The following is an 18,469-nucleotide window of genomic DNA, read 5'->3' as shown; positions in this document are numbered from 1 at the left end:
ATATGTAATAACATGACTATGAAGGATCAGGAGATGAATAACGATTCATCATTAACCGTTTAAACAGCAACAGCTACGTCAGCAAACCAAATCCACCACCCAACCTCCCTCTCTCTCTCTCTCTCTCTCTCTCTCTCTCTGCTTCTGTGTGATGCTGTGCGGAGCCTAACACGGACACGTTCCCCTCTTCTCTCTCATGCACATGCACACACCACACACACCAAATTTCAATTTCAATTCACTCGTTGTAATTCTTCTACAATCCCTAATTTCCCCAAACCCCTCCATAAACCCCACCAATTGAATCAACAAAATGAGGATCCCGACAAGAATTGCAATCACTCTCACACACTCTGCTAGCGCTGCTTCCAATCATAATCGCAGCTGCTACTCCACTTGCCGCGCCGTTCTTGTTCCCTCATTCGGCGGTCCCGAGGTTCTGCAACTGCACCCCAACGTCCAAGTCCCTCCCTTGAAGCCCAACGAAGTTCTCGTTCGCTCTCGCGCCGTTTCCATCAACCCCTTGGACACTCGCGTCAGTTATACTCACTCACTCACTCTCTCTCTCTCTCTATTTCTTAGAGTAGATGCCAATTTCAGATTCCTTTATTCCTCCATTTCTTCAATCATTCGTTTCTAAATTTGGATTTTACTCCATTCTTGTCTTGTATAGTTGCATCTCTAATTTGTGGAGATTCGATTCTTGCATTGACCCTGTTCCGGATTCATTGACTTTAATTTTCCAGCTCGTTTCTTTCTATTGAACAATGTGGATGTTTTGGAAAATGCTGAATCGAGTTTGTTTTGGCTCAGATGCGTTCTGGCTATGGGCGTTCCCTTTTTGAGCCGCTCTTGCCTATCATCTTGGGCCGCGACGTCAGCGGCGAGGTTGCAGCCGTTGGAGCTTCGGTGAGGTCGGTGAGCATCGGACAGGAGGTTTTTGGGGCTTTGCATCCAACTGCTGTGAGGGGTACTTATACTGATTATGCTATTCTACCTGAAGATGAGATTACTCCAAAGCCTAGTTCACTTTCGCATGTGGTAAGTGTCTTTAGCAGGGAATGTTGATTTTAAATGCAAGTTGTGATTTCATGTGCCATTGACAAAAATCAGAAATTGGTCTTGTTGAATGTGATATTTGGAGCTCTCTTGTTTCTGTTTTGGTCCCAAGCTTTATTTGGAAATTTTATTGTTCTTCCTTTTTCCATCAGCTATGTGTGGCCTATTGATTTGATGGATCTTGGGCCTAAATTAATTTGAAACACAATATTTGGTGAAGGGAATTTGATAGTAGAAGTGTGTTTGGAAAGACCGAGTGTAAATAATTTGGTCGCTTATTTAAAGAATGAATATTTGATGTGTAAGTGGCCAAATATGTTTTACTATAGAGCTGTCTATTAGTCAATTTGTACAATGGTTCGGCAACAGTGATTGGCTTATATTATGATCAAGACTTAATCATAACTGAATTTTGAATATGAAAATGGCAGTACATTGAAAAACATAATTATTTTAAGATCTGCAGCTAGAAGAAAACATTTGAAAATGTGCTGGCCTGTCCTATAGATTATGAAACATTTGCATGCTTTATAGGCTCAATTCACATCAAATTTAGTTTCTTTAGGACTTCTTGTAGACTATGTTAATCAGGAAACATATCCAACTTCTTTATCTGTCATGTTGATCTATTCAAAATGTGAGCCACATATCATCCAAAATGTTCTTATTTCTTGGAAACCCTTTTGTCCTTCCTAATCGAGAGATATAAAAATTGAAAGCATGTTTGCTGATATTTTTATCTTATAGGAAGCAAGTGCAATACCTTTTGCTGCACTAACGGCTTGGCGTGCTCTAAAAAGTACTGCCAGAATAACTGAAGGGTATGATTTCAATTGGATGAATTTAAGTTTTCATCTTATACCCTCTAAATTCATCTTGCTGAGACCTCTTTTTGTTTTACTTACTAATATCCTTTAGTTTACCTCAACAGACAAAGGATATTAGTAGTGGGAGGTGGAGGAGCAGTAGGTTTTGCTGCAATTCAGATTGCAGTAGCTACTGGTTGTCATGTTGCAACCACTTGTGGAGGTCAAAGCATTGAGCGACTATTAGCAGCTGGTGCTGAGCAGGCTGTTGACTATATTACTGAGGTGGTTATGAATCTTTTTTGGATCATATTACTTGCCATGTTCAGATATTTCAATTATGACAGAAAATGTTACTGAAATTCTTTGTTCTGATTTCTGGAAGCAAATTTCATGAATTGGAAAGTAAATTAAACTTGCCATACTGATTTACAGGAAAAATAAGGCAACAGTAAGAAAGGTAAAAACAATTGATATTGAGAGGCGATGCCTATCAAATGTGGCAAAAGAGTGATTATATTGTGTGTATGCACTGTGAATATCAACTATTTATTCTTATAATGTGAAATTATGATCAGTGGGAAAGTGAGGACATGAGAGAGATGGTGGTTCATCATTGAAATCAGCTAATTTATTTTAGTGCGATTGTTTAACTGCACTTTTAATGTAGCAACAATTATTTCTAATCCCTTATCCTGATGTAATACATCAAGTAAATGGAACAAAATCCTGAATCCTATAAGTATTTTAATACTGTTAGTCCATAAGGGAAACTCGCTGGATGAGTAAAACTTAGTAAGACGTGATTAACATAAACCCCAAACCCAAATACAACCCATACATACATGTAAAATAGGTGGACTATGTTATATAAGTAGCAGGTTAGTAAAGCTAATAACTATATAATATGATCATCCAGCAAGTTATGAAAATACAATCAACCCCAAATCAGATAATTTGATCTTTGAATGTATGCTTTCTTGATGCCAAACATCTTGTTTAAGACCTGGTTTGTCTTGAATCTCATCTTGAGTGACAGGATGTGGAAGTAGCTATAAAGGGGAAGTTCGATGCTGTTTTGGACACGATTGGTGTGCCAGAGACAGAAAGGATGGGCATTAATTTTCTGAAGCAAGGTGGGCACTACATGACACTTCAGGTAGGTGATTAAAGTTAATGATAAATGGTCACTCAAGAATAATCTTCTAGATTTTTTCCCTTTGAAAGCAATAGCTGTGCTTCAACCTTTCTTTTCTTTCCTTGAAGGGTGAGGCAGCATCTTTGGCTGATCGGTTTGGACTGGCAGTTGGGCTTCCTGCAGCTAAAGTTGCCGAGTTACAAAAACAGATTCGATACCGATACTCTCATGGAATAGGTAAAAAAATGCCCCTGGTGCATTTCGTTCTTTTGCTTTAACATCATGTATGCCACTTTTTTGCTATGCAATTTCTGTTTTCCCTTTAACAGTGTTAGATTGTCCTGAGAAATAGAGGAAAAGTGGAATCATGTATGTTGCTAAGTGTTCTTAGGTCAAGGTGGCTTGAGAACTAACATTAACAGATAATCGAGGGGAAATTTGAGCAGGGATGGGGGCCCATTATACTTGCCTCACCATTGGATAACTCACAAGTAGTGTTAAATAGGGGCCCATTATACTTGCCTCACCATTGGATAACTCACAAGTAGGGTTAAATGTGAGTGCTGCCCGAGCTTAGATTGTTGGAACTAAATTTAGTTTTATGGCTTGCTTTACAAACAATCCTTAAGGCTCAATCTCAACTGATTAAAAGTTTAAGAGCTTCTCTACTTAGACATAAATTGAGCCTCTTGTCTATAAGGAAACAATCTATTTGAAAATATAATTTACATATCAATACTATAACCGTACACTATCTTACTAAAGTTACATAATAACGAAAGAATATTAGAGTTTAGTACAATTATAGAAACCGACACACACTTGTTGAAAAATGGCTCAAGAGCTACTAACTCAAATATGATCAAGCTTAAACATGGCTGATTTTTCATTTAATAAATGAGCTTTACCCAAGAATCACTCTTTCGGAGGAGGTGCTCTCCCTACTATGGTGTCTGGTTTATCTAATTCTGGCAGTACATTTGGACTTCCCAGCTCTGCCGTTAATAGTTTAGTATTCATGCCGATATCCACTGATATGATATAATTAACTCTATTGATTCCGCTGGATGTTCGTAGTTAAGGTTAGGGTTTATTTCGATACTGTTTTTTAACCAATATTTACAAATGCTGTGAAGTATGAAGTTTATGTTTAATATGTAATTCCCCCCTTTTTTTATGGTGCAGATTACTCATGGACATACATGAGGGCTGACATAGAAGGTCTAATTGAGATTCGAAAGCTATGTGAAGCTGGAAAGTTGAAGATACCTGTTGATAAAACATATCCCATAACACAAGTAAGGGAGGCTCATGAGGCAAAAGACAAGAAGTTGATTCCAGGTAAAGTGGTGCTGGAACTTGATTAACATTCTCAACCTATCGGGAGTTTACTTAAACCAGATTTTTTCCTTCAATAGATTGTTCAACATAATTGAGAATTGGATAGTGCTCTCTCTCCCCCACCCCCACCCCCACCCCCACCCCCGCGTAAATCTCTTTTTTTCTTTGTTTCCCCTGTATGTAAGGGGAACCTTTTTATTTATTTGTAAATTTTGATTCATAATATCCAATAATAAAAATCTGTAAATTGGCTTGAGAATTTTGTGTGATGCTGAGGTTTACAACTGTTCACTTTTTTAGTTATGTTCACTAGTGAAAAGTGCTGGCATGATATAACAGCACTAGAAGTTTGATGTGTCAATTGCACTCCCCCGTCAGTACCAAATCCATGTTCTTTTGAATTGTGACATTGAAAGAGAACATTGCTCAATTATTAGCAGAAAAATTGCAAATTGTATCAAGATTTGGTGCTGGAGGGTAGAGAATTACGCATCTTTTGTTATCAACATTGTTAGGCAGCATTTGTCCTTTCGCTTTATTTTACCTTCTATGAACAAGCTATGTTCCCTTCTTTCTTGATCAAGTGTGGCACTCGTGTGGTCGTGATCCATATACGTTAACAAAGAAGTGTCTAGATTAAAGGTTGTAATGCCATTATTCGAAATGCAAATGTTCAATAATATATAGTCTTGTGGGGGCATAATCTAACATGGGTTGTATAGTGTGACACACTTTGACAAGGCACAGCGATGGTCACCAAAACCAGCTGGGAGAGAATGGACTACAATGGCATACGTAGTTACGTACGTAGAATGCAAATTAGGTTGTCCCTTTTTATTCGCTTATTATTATTATACTACACACTAATCAGCTTAATAATTATTGACGTCCTTTTTAAGCTATAAAGAAAGGTACCTCAAAAAAACTCACTGGCCCACCCTTTTGGTGTTGGCTTTATCCCAAAACAGGGCTCATGCAGAGAAGCCCAAGAAATTAGATACAAACTTATCCCAAATTGTTATGTAGCATTGTCTAGTGGTTATGATGTATACCTTACAACAAGTGCATCTAGGTTCGAGACTTGTTAGTAGATGAAACCTTAAGTATTGTGTACGAATGTGTTTTGTGGGTGAGTTTGTAATACTTAGAAGGTGAATGTTATGGTGCTTAAAAGATGTTGTCTATTTACTAAAAAAGTTAAAAAATAATATTTAATTTGAAAGATATAATAATAAATAATTTTTAAAAAATCAAAATTTACTACAAAAAATAAATTAGACAAAATTTAGGCACCAATTCATAGATACCATAGAATTGGCCTACTTAGAATTGGGACTTTCCAATCCATTTGAATAAAAATAATTGTTCGGTAGCATTAAGACAATCTGCTTTTCCTTCATTTGATTGATGTACGTGGCTTCCATAATGCCCTTTTAAGTTGCTGTTTTGTCTAGTTGTGGTGTTAATATTTGGTCAAACGCCTTCTTTTTAAGTAACTTTGACCCACTTAATTGTTTTCGTTATCATTCAACTTTGGAGTTAGGATCATAAAGTGTGTGTGCAACTCTCTTTATATGAGTGATCTTTTTTGTAGCAGGAGTGCAGGACGGCAGGACCACACTACTAGTACTACCCTCTAACCCATCCATATTAAATGCTTCCTTTTGTTGCATGTGGTGCGAATTGAAATGGTTAAGGAAGAGTAATTAGGTATCCTTTAAATTACTCTTTTATTCTGCTTTTTTTATTATGTTAATTAAAAAAATAAAACAAACATATCGAAATAAATTTATTGTTATTTTTTAAATTTAAATATAAATCTATAAAAATAAATTAATTAGAATTAACATTCAAAATTTTAAATTTAAATTTTATAAATCCTAACAAATCTCAAATAAAATATTAAATATTTCAAATCAGATTTTCACTAATGAAACTTTCCCTCCATAAAGATTTAAAGCTGCGGCGCTTCCTCCTCTTCGTCTTCTCCCTCCTCATCTGTTGTTGCTTTCATCTTCTCCTGCACTACGCACCTCTTTTGCGACGATCTCCTTCTTTGGCGACGCGCACCTCTCCTACGCCGCATACACCCTCACGCCTCCCTGTCCCTGGTCTCCTCTCTCGTGCTGTGCACAACCGCCTCCTCCTCCCACGTCTCTTCCGTCGATGCGCGCCTCCTCCTGTCTCCTCCCTAAGTCGCACTCCTTCTCTGTCGCTGGTATTTTTGCTTGTACAATTCTAAAAAATTTTGGTTGAGTTCATTCATGAAGATATGTTATTCCTTTTTTCGTTTAATAAAAGGTTCTATTTTTTATTTACGCATTATATTGGAAGTTTTTGTGTGTTTTTTTTAATGTGTCTGTGATTATAATTTTATTTTGCACTCATATATTTGATTTAGAAGTTGAAATGTTAACGTAATTTAGATGTGTCAATATCTAATTTTGAATGTTTATGTTGTTCATTATATTTCCCAAGTCTATATATAAGTTTTTTTATATGAATTTTAGATGTGTTGATAAAATATTTAAAGTGTATTCTTATAATTTTAAATGTGTATTTGAGTCTAGTTTTTCTATGTCTAATATATAATTTAGAGAACTACAATACCAGTAATTTAAATGTGTCAGTACATAATTTTGGATGTGTTATGTTGTTTATTTAATTTTAGATGTGTTATTGATATGAAATTTGAATATTTTGATTTTAAAAAAATAATTAAAGTAAATTTAATTTATTTTAAAAATTTCACTGATTTTTTAAAAATTAGGACACGAAAAATTGTTACAAATTTTATGATTTAGTTTAAAAAAATTAATATATTACAAGTAGTTATAAATTTTATGGTGACAAATATAATAATAAATTAAATAAAAATAAAAGTGATTCTTTAAAAATAAAAAATATAATTAATTAAAAAATTAAAATAATAAAATATTAAATGTAAAGAACAATATTTAAAAGATGAGTAGTATTTTTTTAATTTAACAATTCTATTAATTATTTATAATTATAATTTGGGCCTATAATGGCTTAATATAGATGCATTACATTTATTTGAGTGGTGAGTGATGACATAAATAAACTAGGTATGCAATTATAGATACCGCAGCTGATTTCTTGCAAAGGCAATCCTGTTTTTATGTCACGCGCCACATGTGCGGGGATTTCTATCATATGCGTGGGGAGCACAGTACTATGCAAAAGGGATCCATTAAGCATTGTTAGAATCTACTTCCACTCTCCTTTTGGTGCGCGTGCATGCCTTTCTTCTCACTCATGCCGTTACTACTAAAATTTCTTTTCTCTCTCCATCTTCTATTTCTTGTCCTTCTCAATGCCGTTATCAGTTATACACCCTCTTTTTCTCCTTTCCTCTTTGAATGTTAGGTCCATATCATAGAGTAATACTAGGGTCAGCAATATTTGTAATTGGTAGTCATTAATTAGTCATCAATGATAATTTGATGATGTGAGATTTGTGTGAAATTTCATCCAATATCTTACCTTTCTCTACTGGTTACATGCTGGCCAAAATATAATAAAATTGCTGATTCTCTAGACTTTTCCATATCATATAACATAAAAAAGAAGTCATTCCAATTAAAATATCGACGTATGTGTTTAATAAACTTACGAGTAAACAACTTTTTTGGCACAGCTTATGAAACGATTTTGATGAAAGAAAGATGATGGTATAAAGCACTATGATGATGATTATTGTGATTGGGATTTGGAAGAAATGGAAGAGGGTTCCATAAGTGCGGTCACGTGCCATGCATATTCCTTCGGTCCTTCCTCATTGTTTTGTTCGCCACCTTCGGCCTTCCTATGATGATAATCGATCCTATATCTTATCCTATGCCCGTATCACGTGCATCACATCTTCTCAAACTAACCTCTCATTTTCCACTTTATTTCCTAACGGCCATTCTATTATTTTTTTTTTTGGCAAGTGAAATTTATTTAAAGAGTAAATTATCAAAATACTATCTAAAAATTTACATCACTAATAAAACGAATTCTAAAAGACATTAATGGTAAATAAATTCTTGAGAGATATAAAATACGAAAAAAAATAAAAATTAAATATATATTATAAAAAACGATGTTAAAGATTAAATTTTAAAGTAAATTTTTACAATCATTATTAGAAAAATAAGATATTTTTATTGTTAAAATTTGTTAATTTTTGTCAATTGAGTTTCTTAAAAAATTATTGTGAATAATCATGTTTTTTTTTTAAAAAAAATAAAAAAAATTAGAGAGTAAATTTTGTTTCGATTTTTTTTTGCATCTTCTAAATATTTATTCAAATATTGCCACAAAAATTTAGATCTAATGGATAAGTCATTTGTTAAATATAAAAATTTTTTGTTACTTACAAAAAATATAATATTTATTAGTTCTTTTTGTTATATTTTCAAATTATTCAAAAACTGTTTTGTAGATAATATTTTTTATAGACCTTTTAGTCAACGGATGAATCTTTCGGGTACCAAATTAGTAATTAACCCTTATTTAAATTAGTATACCATATAACAAAAGATAATTTTCATGGAATATCTAAAAATTAATTTAGTTATGGTTAAATTTATTGCCTTATTTTTTTAATATAAAAAAATGTGAAATTTTTTTTTTTAAATGGGTTAATCAAGTGTAATTGCAGGTGTACGGAGGTGGCAAATATATAGGCCCAACACGCAGGTGGCAGTTGGATGTGAAGTCTGAGAAAGAGGCTAAGTATCATTGACAAGAGGAGCAGGGTGATATCCCAGCCAACTACAACGATTTGCCACATTCACCCCACTCCTACCATCACCTCCACCACCACTGGGGTCACACTTACAGGCAATTCGAGACGATTAAGATACTTTACCACCTGGCTGAGTGGATTTAAACACATATGCCAACTCCAAACCTATGCACCTCCCTAATGACATAAAATATACTGGTAGACATTTATAACAGATATAATCATGATAAATAAGAAATTATTCCCCGATTAAACTTGAACTCACCAATAACCGAGATTTTGTCAGAGAGCAACACAGAGACTCCAAGGACATACAGCTGCAAATTGCCGACAATGTACATAATACTTTAATCGGTCCGACTCTACGACTCAAGTACTCAGCACTTCTGCGAATGCTGTAATTCTTCACTCCTTGCATTATTACCTCTCTGCTTTTGAATTTGTGGACAACCATAAACTCCATACCATCGTCTAGGTTATAATCGTCTCCGCCCATGTTGAAAAATAGAATTTTTCTATGTATCGCATCCAGATCTAATGTATGATAGTGACTGGATATAGCTAATAAGGCCGGAATTGATGTGGGGCAGGAAGAAGATACCTAACTGATGCGTCGACCGGCGTCTCTGGTATAAACTCCTCCTCATCATCATCTTCAGAAGAACAACTATCATTGCTATCATCAACATACTTCTCATCGGACTCCTCACCATCCACGTCCATGTTTTCCACAGGACTAGCACAGTGTAGCGATGCTGGGGGCAAGAGGTCGATCATCCTGCATAAAATTCGAGTGACCAGATCCACCACTGCTGACATCACTAGCCTCCGCAGAAAGTTCCACTACTTGTTCCGCCATGATTCTACCATGGATGTCAAACGTGAGGCGCACATGCTCGTCGCCGTGGAATCAAAACAGCCGAAACCGGAAAACTCCATTTTTCATTGGTGCTAGCAACTTATACCCAACCCTTTCGACCTCTTTTCTACCACTAGCACAAACCCTCCTCAATATCAGACTCTTTAGCTCGGACAAAGAACTTACTCGCCAAGTGTGTAACAGAATGGGATTATCACACTTAAATATCATCCTAGTGTCACTATTTCTCATATGACATTTGAGATACACACTTACAATCACATATCCAATACTACTAGATATTTTTGCTTTACTTTTGGGAAAAAAATAGAAGAAAAGAAGTGAAATATTTGTGTTGAATACAAATGGTTACAGAAAAGGCCCAAATCTTGCTATATATAGGTGTTCTTCAGGCTCGCCTGTCTCCTGCATGCAGAGAAGGCTACCAAGCATTTTGTGTGTTGCTCAACATACAACCTGTGTGTTAAAAAAATTGGTCTCCAACATTGAAAAGGTTGACACCTACTGCCTGAAACACACAATTTGCATGTTGTGCAGAATTAGCCGCGCATCCTACTTCTGGTTTTGCTATTTGGATCACGTTAACTGCATATTGGCGAGACACGCATGCTAATTTTGTAGAATTGTAAATTCATAATCCTGCATAATTTTTCATGAAATATATATAAAATATATAAAATACACAAATGTCTTTTTCATATTTAAAATAATTTTTGAAATTTATTAGCATTTTAAATTTTTATAAATATAACTGATATTTTATTTATTTCTCAGGTATATAAAACTAATTTTACTAATTTATGAATAAATTTTTTAATATTGTATATTTTTATAAATAAAAAAGATAATTTACTCTAAATATACTGCTTAATTTGATGTGAAGTATAATCTTTTTGAAAAGCCTATTAGAAATTATAAATGTGAAAAATGTTATGATAGACTGTATTTTCAAAACCTTGTATATATAATGCTTTTATAAACGCGAATGCTAATGCATTCTCTTCACATAAGTCACTTTACGAACTTAAGAATATGAATTGTCACAGACTCACAGCATTCTTCAACATAGGTTGAAACTTGGATATATAAAATAAGAGGTAATATTCGTCACGAAAAAAAATAATAAAAGGTAATTATTATATTTGAAAGGTGGTGCTTAAATTAAAAAAAATTAATATTTAATTTTAAAAATATAAAAATAAATTATTTTTAAAAATTTAAAATTTGTTATAAAATTAAACTAAGCACAAAATATATATTAATTCATACACACCATAAAATTCTTCAAAAAAATATAATTGAGTTAATACTTTATTTGGTTTTAAAAATTTAAAGTCAGATTTGATTTAACTTTTAAAATTTTAATGGACTTAAATTAGACCTCAAAATTTATATTGTAATTCACATTAACCCTTAAGTTAATCTCCATTAACGGCGTATTGATTTGGTACATTAACTTGTTATGATTTAGATTTCTCACCTAAAAGTTTGATTATTGTTCCAAGAGCCACAAAATTTTTAAATTAAACCTGTTATTATAATTTTCATGAAGATATTGAAGAGCCAATTAAATTTTTAAGAGATCTAATAGATCTTAGCCATATGAAATTTAGGCGAATAGTCCAAATATTAACAAATTAACGTGTATAATCAACACATTATTTACAAAAATTAGTTCAAGACTAACGGAAGTTACTATTATAAATTTTGAAAGGCGAATTAAATAATTTATAATTTTAAGAGTCGATTTAAGTTTGGCTTCAAATTTCAAGGTCGAATTCAGTATCAATTATAAATTTATGACAAAAATATTACATTAATGTTATTCTTTTCTTATAATAATATTTTAATTTAGCTGGAAAATAAGAGAATTCAATAATTTCATTCAACTGAGAGCCGAGAGATAAAAAGCTAAGGAAAAATACACAACAATAATGGCGTGTTCTGAGTTGTGACCGTGAAAACTGAAAACCGAGGAGTCAGCAATGAAAGAGCAGAAAAAGCCACATGTTACAGACACAAACACTGATACAAAGTACAATACATTGTGTTGAGAATTTAATTTCACAAACACAATGCAATTCAAGCCTGCACTTCAAACCTTTCACACCACACGCATGGAAATGGATGTGAAATGCGAATCCCGTTCTTTTCTAAAAAAAGAAAAGAAAGTGTTATGAAGAAATTAAATATGAATATAATATAAGATAGATTAAACTTTATGATCTGGCCACGTTCTTGGATATACTTGTATTTTACAGCGTGGTAACCATTTGATTTGAGAAAAATATAACCACCACTACAAGATCACTACATGGAATCAAATATATGAATGTATGGGGATTTTGTGTTGGTGTTATTCCAACCATTTCCACATGAGATCACTTGCAAGCAGCATTATATTATGGGTTTGTTTCTATAGACTAGGAGTATTTGGACTTCTACTACTACTACTATTATTATTATTATTATTAATAGAATGCATTTGACGTGCATGTTATAGAAATAGGAAACACTAACATTAACAAATAAAATTATAAAATGCCAACTCAGTTAAGATATTTTTATATAAAATAATTGATATTTGTTAAATAATTTCACATATTTAATTATATTAGAGTAAATAGTTATTTTGGTTCTTTGAAAGATTTAGATTTTATCAAAATAATTCCTAAAAAATAGTAATAATAAAATGACTCCTAAAAATATATTCTATTTAACAAAATAATTCTAAAGTTGAGTCAATGAAATTACAAAATATATTCTCACATTCTCTTTTTCATCTCTCCGGTCATTTCATCGGCATCACACCATTTCCCCCCACCATTCCTGGCCTTCACCTAGTGCGACCATCCCACTTTGTCAGCGCTACCCCTCCCCACCCAAATACTAATCTTCAATCTTCTATGATCGACATTTACAAAAAATGGCTTACCTAAAATATTTGGATTTGTGCATGTACATGTATGCTTATTAAACAAAAACAAAAATATATGCAAAATACCAACATTTCTTTAAACTGAAATTTTAGTGTATTATTTTTTTATTTTAAGCCACTTGAATACTGATTAAAAGTATTTAGAATTTAACAATTACAAATAATGATTTATGCCTAGATAATACTACCAATACCATAAAACACTTCCGGTGCTACTTGTTTAACAAAGTTTTTATGTAGTTTTCATTACTTTGTAGGGGTTTTGTTGATAAAAAGAGTTTTCCAATTATAAAGCATCTTCCTCAACCCAAAAGTTGTGATAAAATATTTTAGAAATTTCATCCATGTTTAATTAAATAGAATATTTTTCATAAATAATTATAGAAATGTGGGCAAAAAGCACAATTAAATCAAATGAAAGACCAAATTATATAATTCTACCAAATTGGAAAATGTTATCTCAATCTCCCAAAAGCATATTCTTATGTAATTCGATTAGGCAAATCAACACTAATTCGAATTAGACCAATTCGAATCATTCATGCTTGTAGTGTTGGGATAATTCAAATCAGCATGATTCGAATTATGCATGCAAGGAGGGTCCTAGTAATTCGAATGAGTCTGTTTTGATTTACATATATATAATTCGAAATTGACTGCTTCAAATTATCAAGCCCCGATGTATATAAATATGGTGTGAACGTGAATTCCTCCCATTAGAGTAAAACCAATGGCTAGTGAGGAGAGTTTTTTAATGTTGGTGGACTATAGAAGGTAGATTAAGAAAAAAACACGTTCTGGTATTAAGTTCACTGATAAGAATCCCCTCAATATTTTTTTTGAAACCTACAACGAGCTTCGTTGATTTCCTTAATTCTATAATACAGAAACTGGGGTTGCAACGGGTTGAGAAGTTATTCTATCGCATTCCGATTTCAGTTCTGTGAGATGATGTGAAATACGATTCGTTTGTCGTAGGGAGTAACGAGAATTTGGAGATTCTGTTCCATTGTCGTCGGCAGTTTTTCGAGGTCAGGACACCTGAGTTGTTGGCAAAGCTTAAAGATGTGGTCTCTAACTAAGGTGATTCGAACCAGAATACCCAAACTCCAGCAATGGCAGCCTATTCTAGTTCGATACCTGTTGGTGCATCTTCATCCGTGCCTGTGATTGTACCTCAGGAAACGGTGGTTGCTTCCCCGTCCTTCGCAGTTGATCTCAACCGCAGTGGTGACGGAGAAGTTGGTATTATTGATAGGGCGCCGGTTTCATTACAGCATGGGGCACCGGATGGTATAGATGATGCATTGCCGGATGATGATGACGCTGATGATGTGGAGTCGAACATTATTGCCGATGATAGCGGGGATGACATAGCAGCGAGTAATCCAACTAGGGCTGGCAGAGTGTCCAACTCAGGGACTCAGCAGTACCTCCCCCCTCACACTTTTCATATTTGGACTTGGATGCCATAAGACAGGAGGGGATTCCTGGCGAACCTATTGGATTTGGTGCCAGAGATACTCAGGGTACCGAAAGTCTATCAGAGTTTCAGGTTGGTCAGCAGTTTCAGGATAAAGAGAAGGTCGTGTTAAGCGTGAAAACATATAGCATCCGACGTGGGGTACAGTACAAAGTGGTGGAGTCTGATTATTGCAAGTACCTTAGGAAGTGTACGGAATTCGGTAACGGGTACACATGGTTGATTACGATCGGTCTCCGCCAGCGTAGAGGTATTTGGGAGGTAAAATGGTATAATGGACCTCATACTTGTCTGGCCACGTCGATCTCAAGCGATCATAGGAGTCTTGATTATCATGTGATATCGGCCTTCATACTGCCAATGGTTAGAGTTGATGCACCCGTCTGTATCAAGGTACTGCTGAATGCGACAAAGGCACATTTCGGGTTTAGGCCAACTTATAGGAGGATTTAGTTGGCTAAGCAGAAGGCCGTGGTACAGATTTATGGAGATTGGGATGAGTCATACAATGAGTTGTCACGATGGGTCTTAGGTGTGCAGATGACGATGCCTGATAGTGTTGCAATGTTGAGGACGAGTCATGCGCGAGTGGGTGAGCAGGTGGACGACTCACAAGCCTATTTTCATCAGATTTTTTGGACATTCTCACCGTGTATTGAGGCATTCCGGCATTGCAAGCTGTTGGTAAGTGTAGACGGAACCCACCTGTATGGCAAATACGGGGGTACGTTGCTAGTTGCAATTGCACAAGAAGGAAACTCCAACATCCTGCCTATTACATTTGCACTCGTGGAGAGTGAGAATGCTAAGTCCTGGTCATTTTTTCTATCCCACCTCTTCCAGCATGTGACTCCGCAGCCGGGTATTCTGGTGATATCAGATCTGCACAACGGTATCAAGGCAGCACTTGAGGCTCCCGACGGAAGTTGGCTACCACCTACTGCATACGGTGCATTCTGTATTCGACATGTAGCCGCAAATTTTGCCTTAACTTTTAAGGGCAAGGATGCACGGAGGCTTCTGGTTAATGTGGCGTATGCAAAGACTGATGTTGAATTTGATTACTGGTTTGATATTCTACAAACCAAAGACCCTACCATGTGTGACTGGGCTAACAGGATTGAGTATGCGATGTAGACTCAGTATCGGGATGAGGGTAGGAGAATCGAACATATGATGACAAATATCTCTGAGTGTGTGAATTCCATACTGAAGGGAGTCAGGAACCTTTCAGTTTGTTCACTTGTGAAGTTCACGTACGGGAGGTTGGCCGAACTATTTATTCGCAAGGGGAGAGGCTATAGAGGCTAATTTGAAGACGTTGAGGTGTTTCACAGTGACTTTGTATGACAGAGATAATTCTGAGTTCACTGTCGGTGAAACCACGCCTACTGGGTCCTTCTCACTTGGTAGTTACAGAGTGTCACTCATGGCTCAGACATGTGATTGCGGATATTTTCAGGCACTTCACCGGTTGTCCCAATGAAGGTGCCAAAACTGCAAGCTATATGGAACCAATGATCACCACCTCTGTCATCCTTTGACGTCAAGAAGTCGATGTCTAGTGTGGCTCGGGGTCGAGGCTGTACTCCACCAAACTGCGGTAGCACCCAATCTATTTGGTGCTACTCTATGATAGCAAAATATATCAATGCTGTCACGGACCTCCATAACGCCGTATGCCAATGCTCCAATATCTTCGGATGCACAACCTGAACTACGTCATGAGAGTTATACGGCATCCAAATGAACTGTGAATAGAAATAGTTACGAAACGTCATCATTGATAATACCGAATTGCTAATCTAAGAGAGATTTTAATTAAAACGATTGGTCGAAATACTCATATCCCCTGCCTAAAAGAGATCTATCCTAAGCCTCCAACTCACAACTCGAGGTCCTTTCTCGCTCGCTGTAGGGTTGTGACCTGACCACCTGCAGCCCACACCCAATTTATCACTAAATGAAACTAACACCAAATAATAGAATAGAAAAATTGTGAATAGGATAAAATAATAGCATATAATGAACCTAACACCTAATAGTTGTGACAAATAAAGCATTCGAATATAATAGTACCTCGAGGCCAAATGCCATCCGAACGTATCATATCCAGCGGGTCTGAATCCAGGAAACTGCCAGCAGATCCATTACTGAAGCAGCTGTAACGGTCCGGCTAACTTCACCACTTTGCTGTTCGCCACTCGACACCTGTACCAGTATAACCATGAGAGAGCAGCTGATCTCCAGCTATACCCACCCATGTTCTCAAGCCTGGCTACGTACGACAGCCACCTAATGTGAATGCGAGTACCGGACTTATCACCAAATAGCTGAGTCCCAAACAACATCATGATATAGGCCTGGGCATACCTCCTAATAGTGGGCTCATCAGCTCTATCAGAAAGCTCTCTGAATGTCTCCTGAAACCAGCTGCAGTTCACTGCGAACTTCTGGATGCAGTTCGTAGGAGTCAATACACCCAGCAACTCCTCGAACTACGCCCAAGCTGGGCGACCACCCTCGATGTACGTTTGGAAATCTATCAGGCAACCACTAACATAATGTCCATCGATCGACAGCCCTAACTGGTATGCCATGTCCTACAGTGTAATCGTGTACTTCCCCGAACGTCATATGAAACATGTGCGTCTCCGGACGCCATCGCTCCACGAATGCATTAACCAGGGGTTCATCCAACCTAAACTAGCTCTCGTTCAGCCTCGTAAGATGGTATAAACCGGCCAGCTGCAAATACGGAACGATCCTCTCGTCCAGGCACATACCCTGCTGCCGTCGCATGCTCGTGATACATTAGTGGGGCTGCATAAAGAACGTATCAGATTGTCTCTCATCTCGAAACATATTTATACAACATCATTCACTAATGCATATCTTAATCCAAATAATACAACTTGTACCAAATAATGTTACGCGTTAAGATGGAAAATAATATCATATATACATCAAACTAGGCCTAATAAAAAATATTTTCTTAAACATATTTTCTTAAAAATAATATAATATTAACATAAAAAATTTACTTCAATGATTACTATTTATGTTAACAAGAAAAAAATCTTACTCTAAATAAGTTTCATCCTCCGTTATCCTTATTACTCATAATTTTCTATTTATTTGCAATCACTATCCAAATTAGAGATTAATCCGTCGAACATCTACAAACTAATAAACCACTAATATAACCACTCTATCTAACTTAACAACGGTAAATAATGACTACCATTATAACAAACAAAAAGCAAAAATATAAAAACAACACATTAAATTCTATTTTAAAAGGAAAAGTGCGCACTAACCTCTTCATTGATGATACCAACTATATGGATGACTCAATCCAAACGATAAAGTCGGTTCGGGTTATTTCTCGTCAGCAGAATATGATGTTGAACACTTTGTTGGAGTCGTAAGGAAAAAATTTTCTCTGGAATTTGGTGAGGTAGGGGTTGGGGATTGTAGTTCGAATGAGCTCGATTCGAACTCTATTTATAGAGAAAGACTTTGTAATTTGAATGAGGGCAATTCGAATTAGCATGGCTGCCTAAACCTTGAGTCATTCGAAACAGGCTATTTCGAATTACTATGTGCAACAAACCGTGGACTAATTCAAATTAGTGTGGCATATGTGTGTAGTTTGAATTGGGGTGATTCGAATTACCCTAAAATTCTATAAATGCATTATTCAAATTGGTTCAATTTGATTTATGTTGATCGCTTGTAATTCGAATTACTCTTGAATTGTGTATTACACAAAATTGTTTTTTTAGTAGATTCTTGTAACATTTTTCTTTTTAGTAGAATTGTATAATATATGCCTCCATTTGGTTTATAGATGTGATTTGTCCTAGAAATATTCTAATTAAAATATCTGGCCATACCATTTTTTCTGCTGAAAATTTTCTTTTTGTACACTTCAGATTGAGGGGAGACGATACCAAAATTTCCTTTATCCATGCCTAAAAAGAATATGCTTGTTTTTCCGATATTTCTTACTCAACCTTTTCTCACCCGCCCTCATGTATTTCCTTTTTTTCTCCTTTTCTTTTT

General features: G+C 35.4%; 1 protein-coding gene across 1 annotated transcript; it reads left to right on the top strand.

The window, feature by feature from the left end:
* Positions 1–4,603, top strand: LOC112707448 (uncharacterized). Its single transcript, XM_025759188.3, has 7 exons — positions 1–535; positions 814–1,041; positions 1,807–1,880; positions 1,991–2,150; positions 2,905–3,024; positions 3,132–3,240; positions 4,189–4,603. The coding sequence occupies exons 1-7, from the start codon at positions 314–316 to the stop codon at positions 4,368–4,370; spliced, it is 1,095 nt and encodes a 364-aa protein (XP_025614973.1). The 5' UTR covers positions 1–313; the 3' UTR covers positions 4,371–4,603.
* Positions 4,604–18,469: the final 13,866 nt, after the last annotated feature.

Source organism: Arachis hypogaea, chromosome 8 (genome assembly GCF_003086295.3).
Source record: "Arachis hypogaea cultivar Tifrunner chromosome 8, arahy.Tifrunner.gnm2.J5K5, whole genome shotgun sequence".
Taxonomy (NCBI): domain Eukaryota; kingdom Viridiplantae; phylum Streptophyta; class Magnoliopsida; order Fabales; family Fabaceae; genus Arachis; species Arachis hypogaea.
Note: the sequence above shows the minus strand (reverse complement) of the source record. Positions and strands in the feature narration are given on the sequence as shown.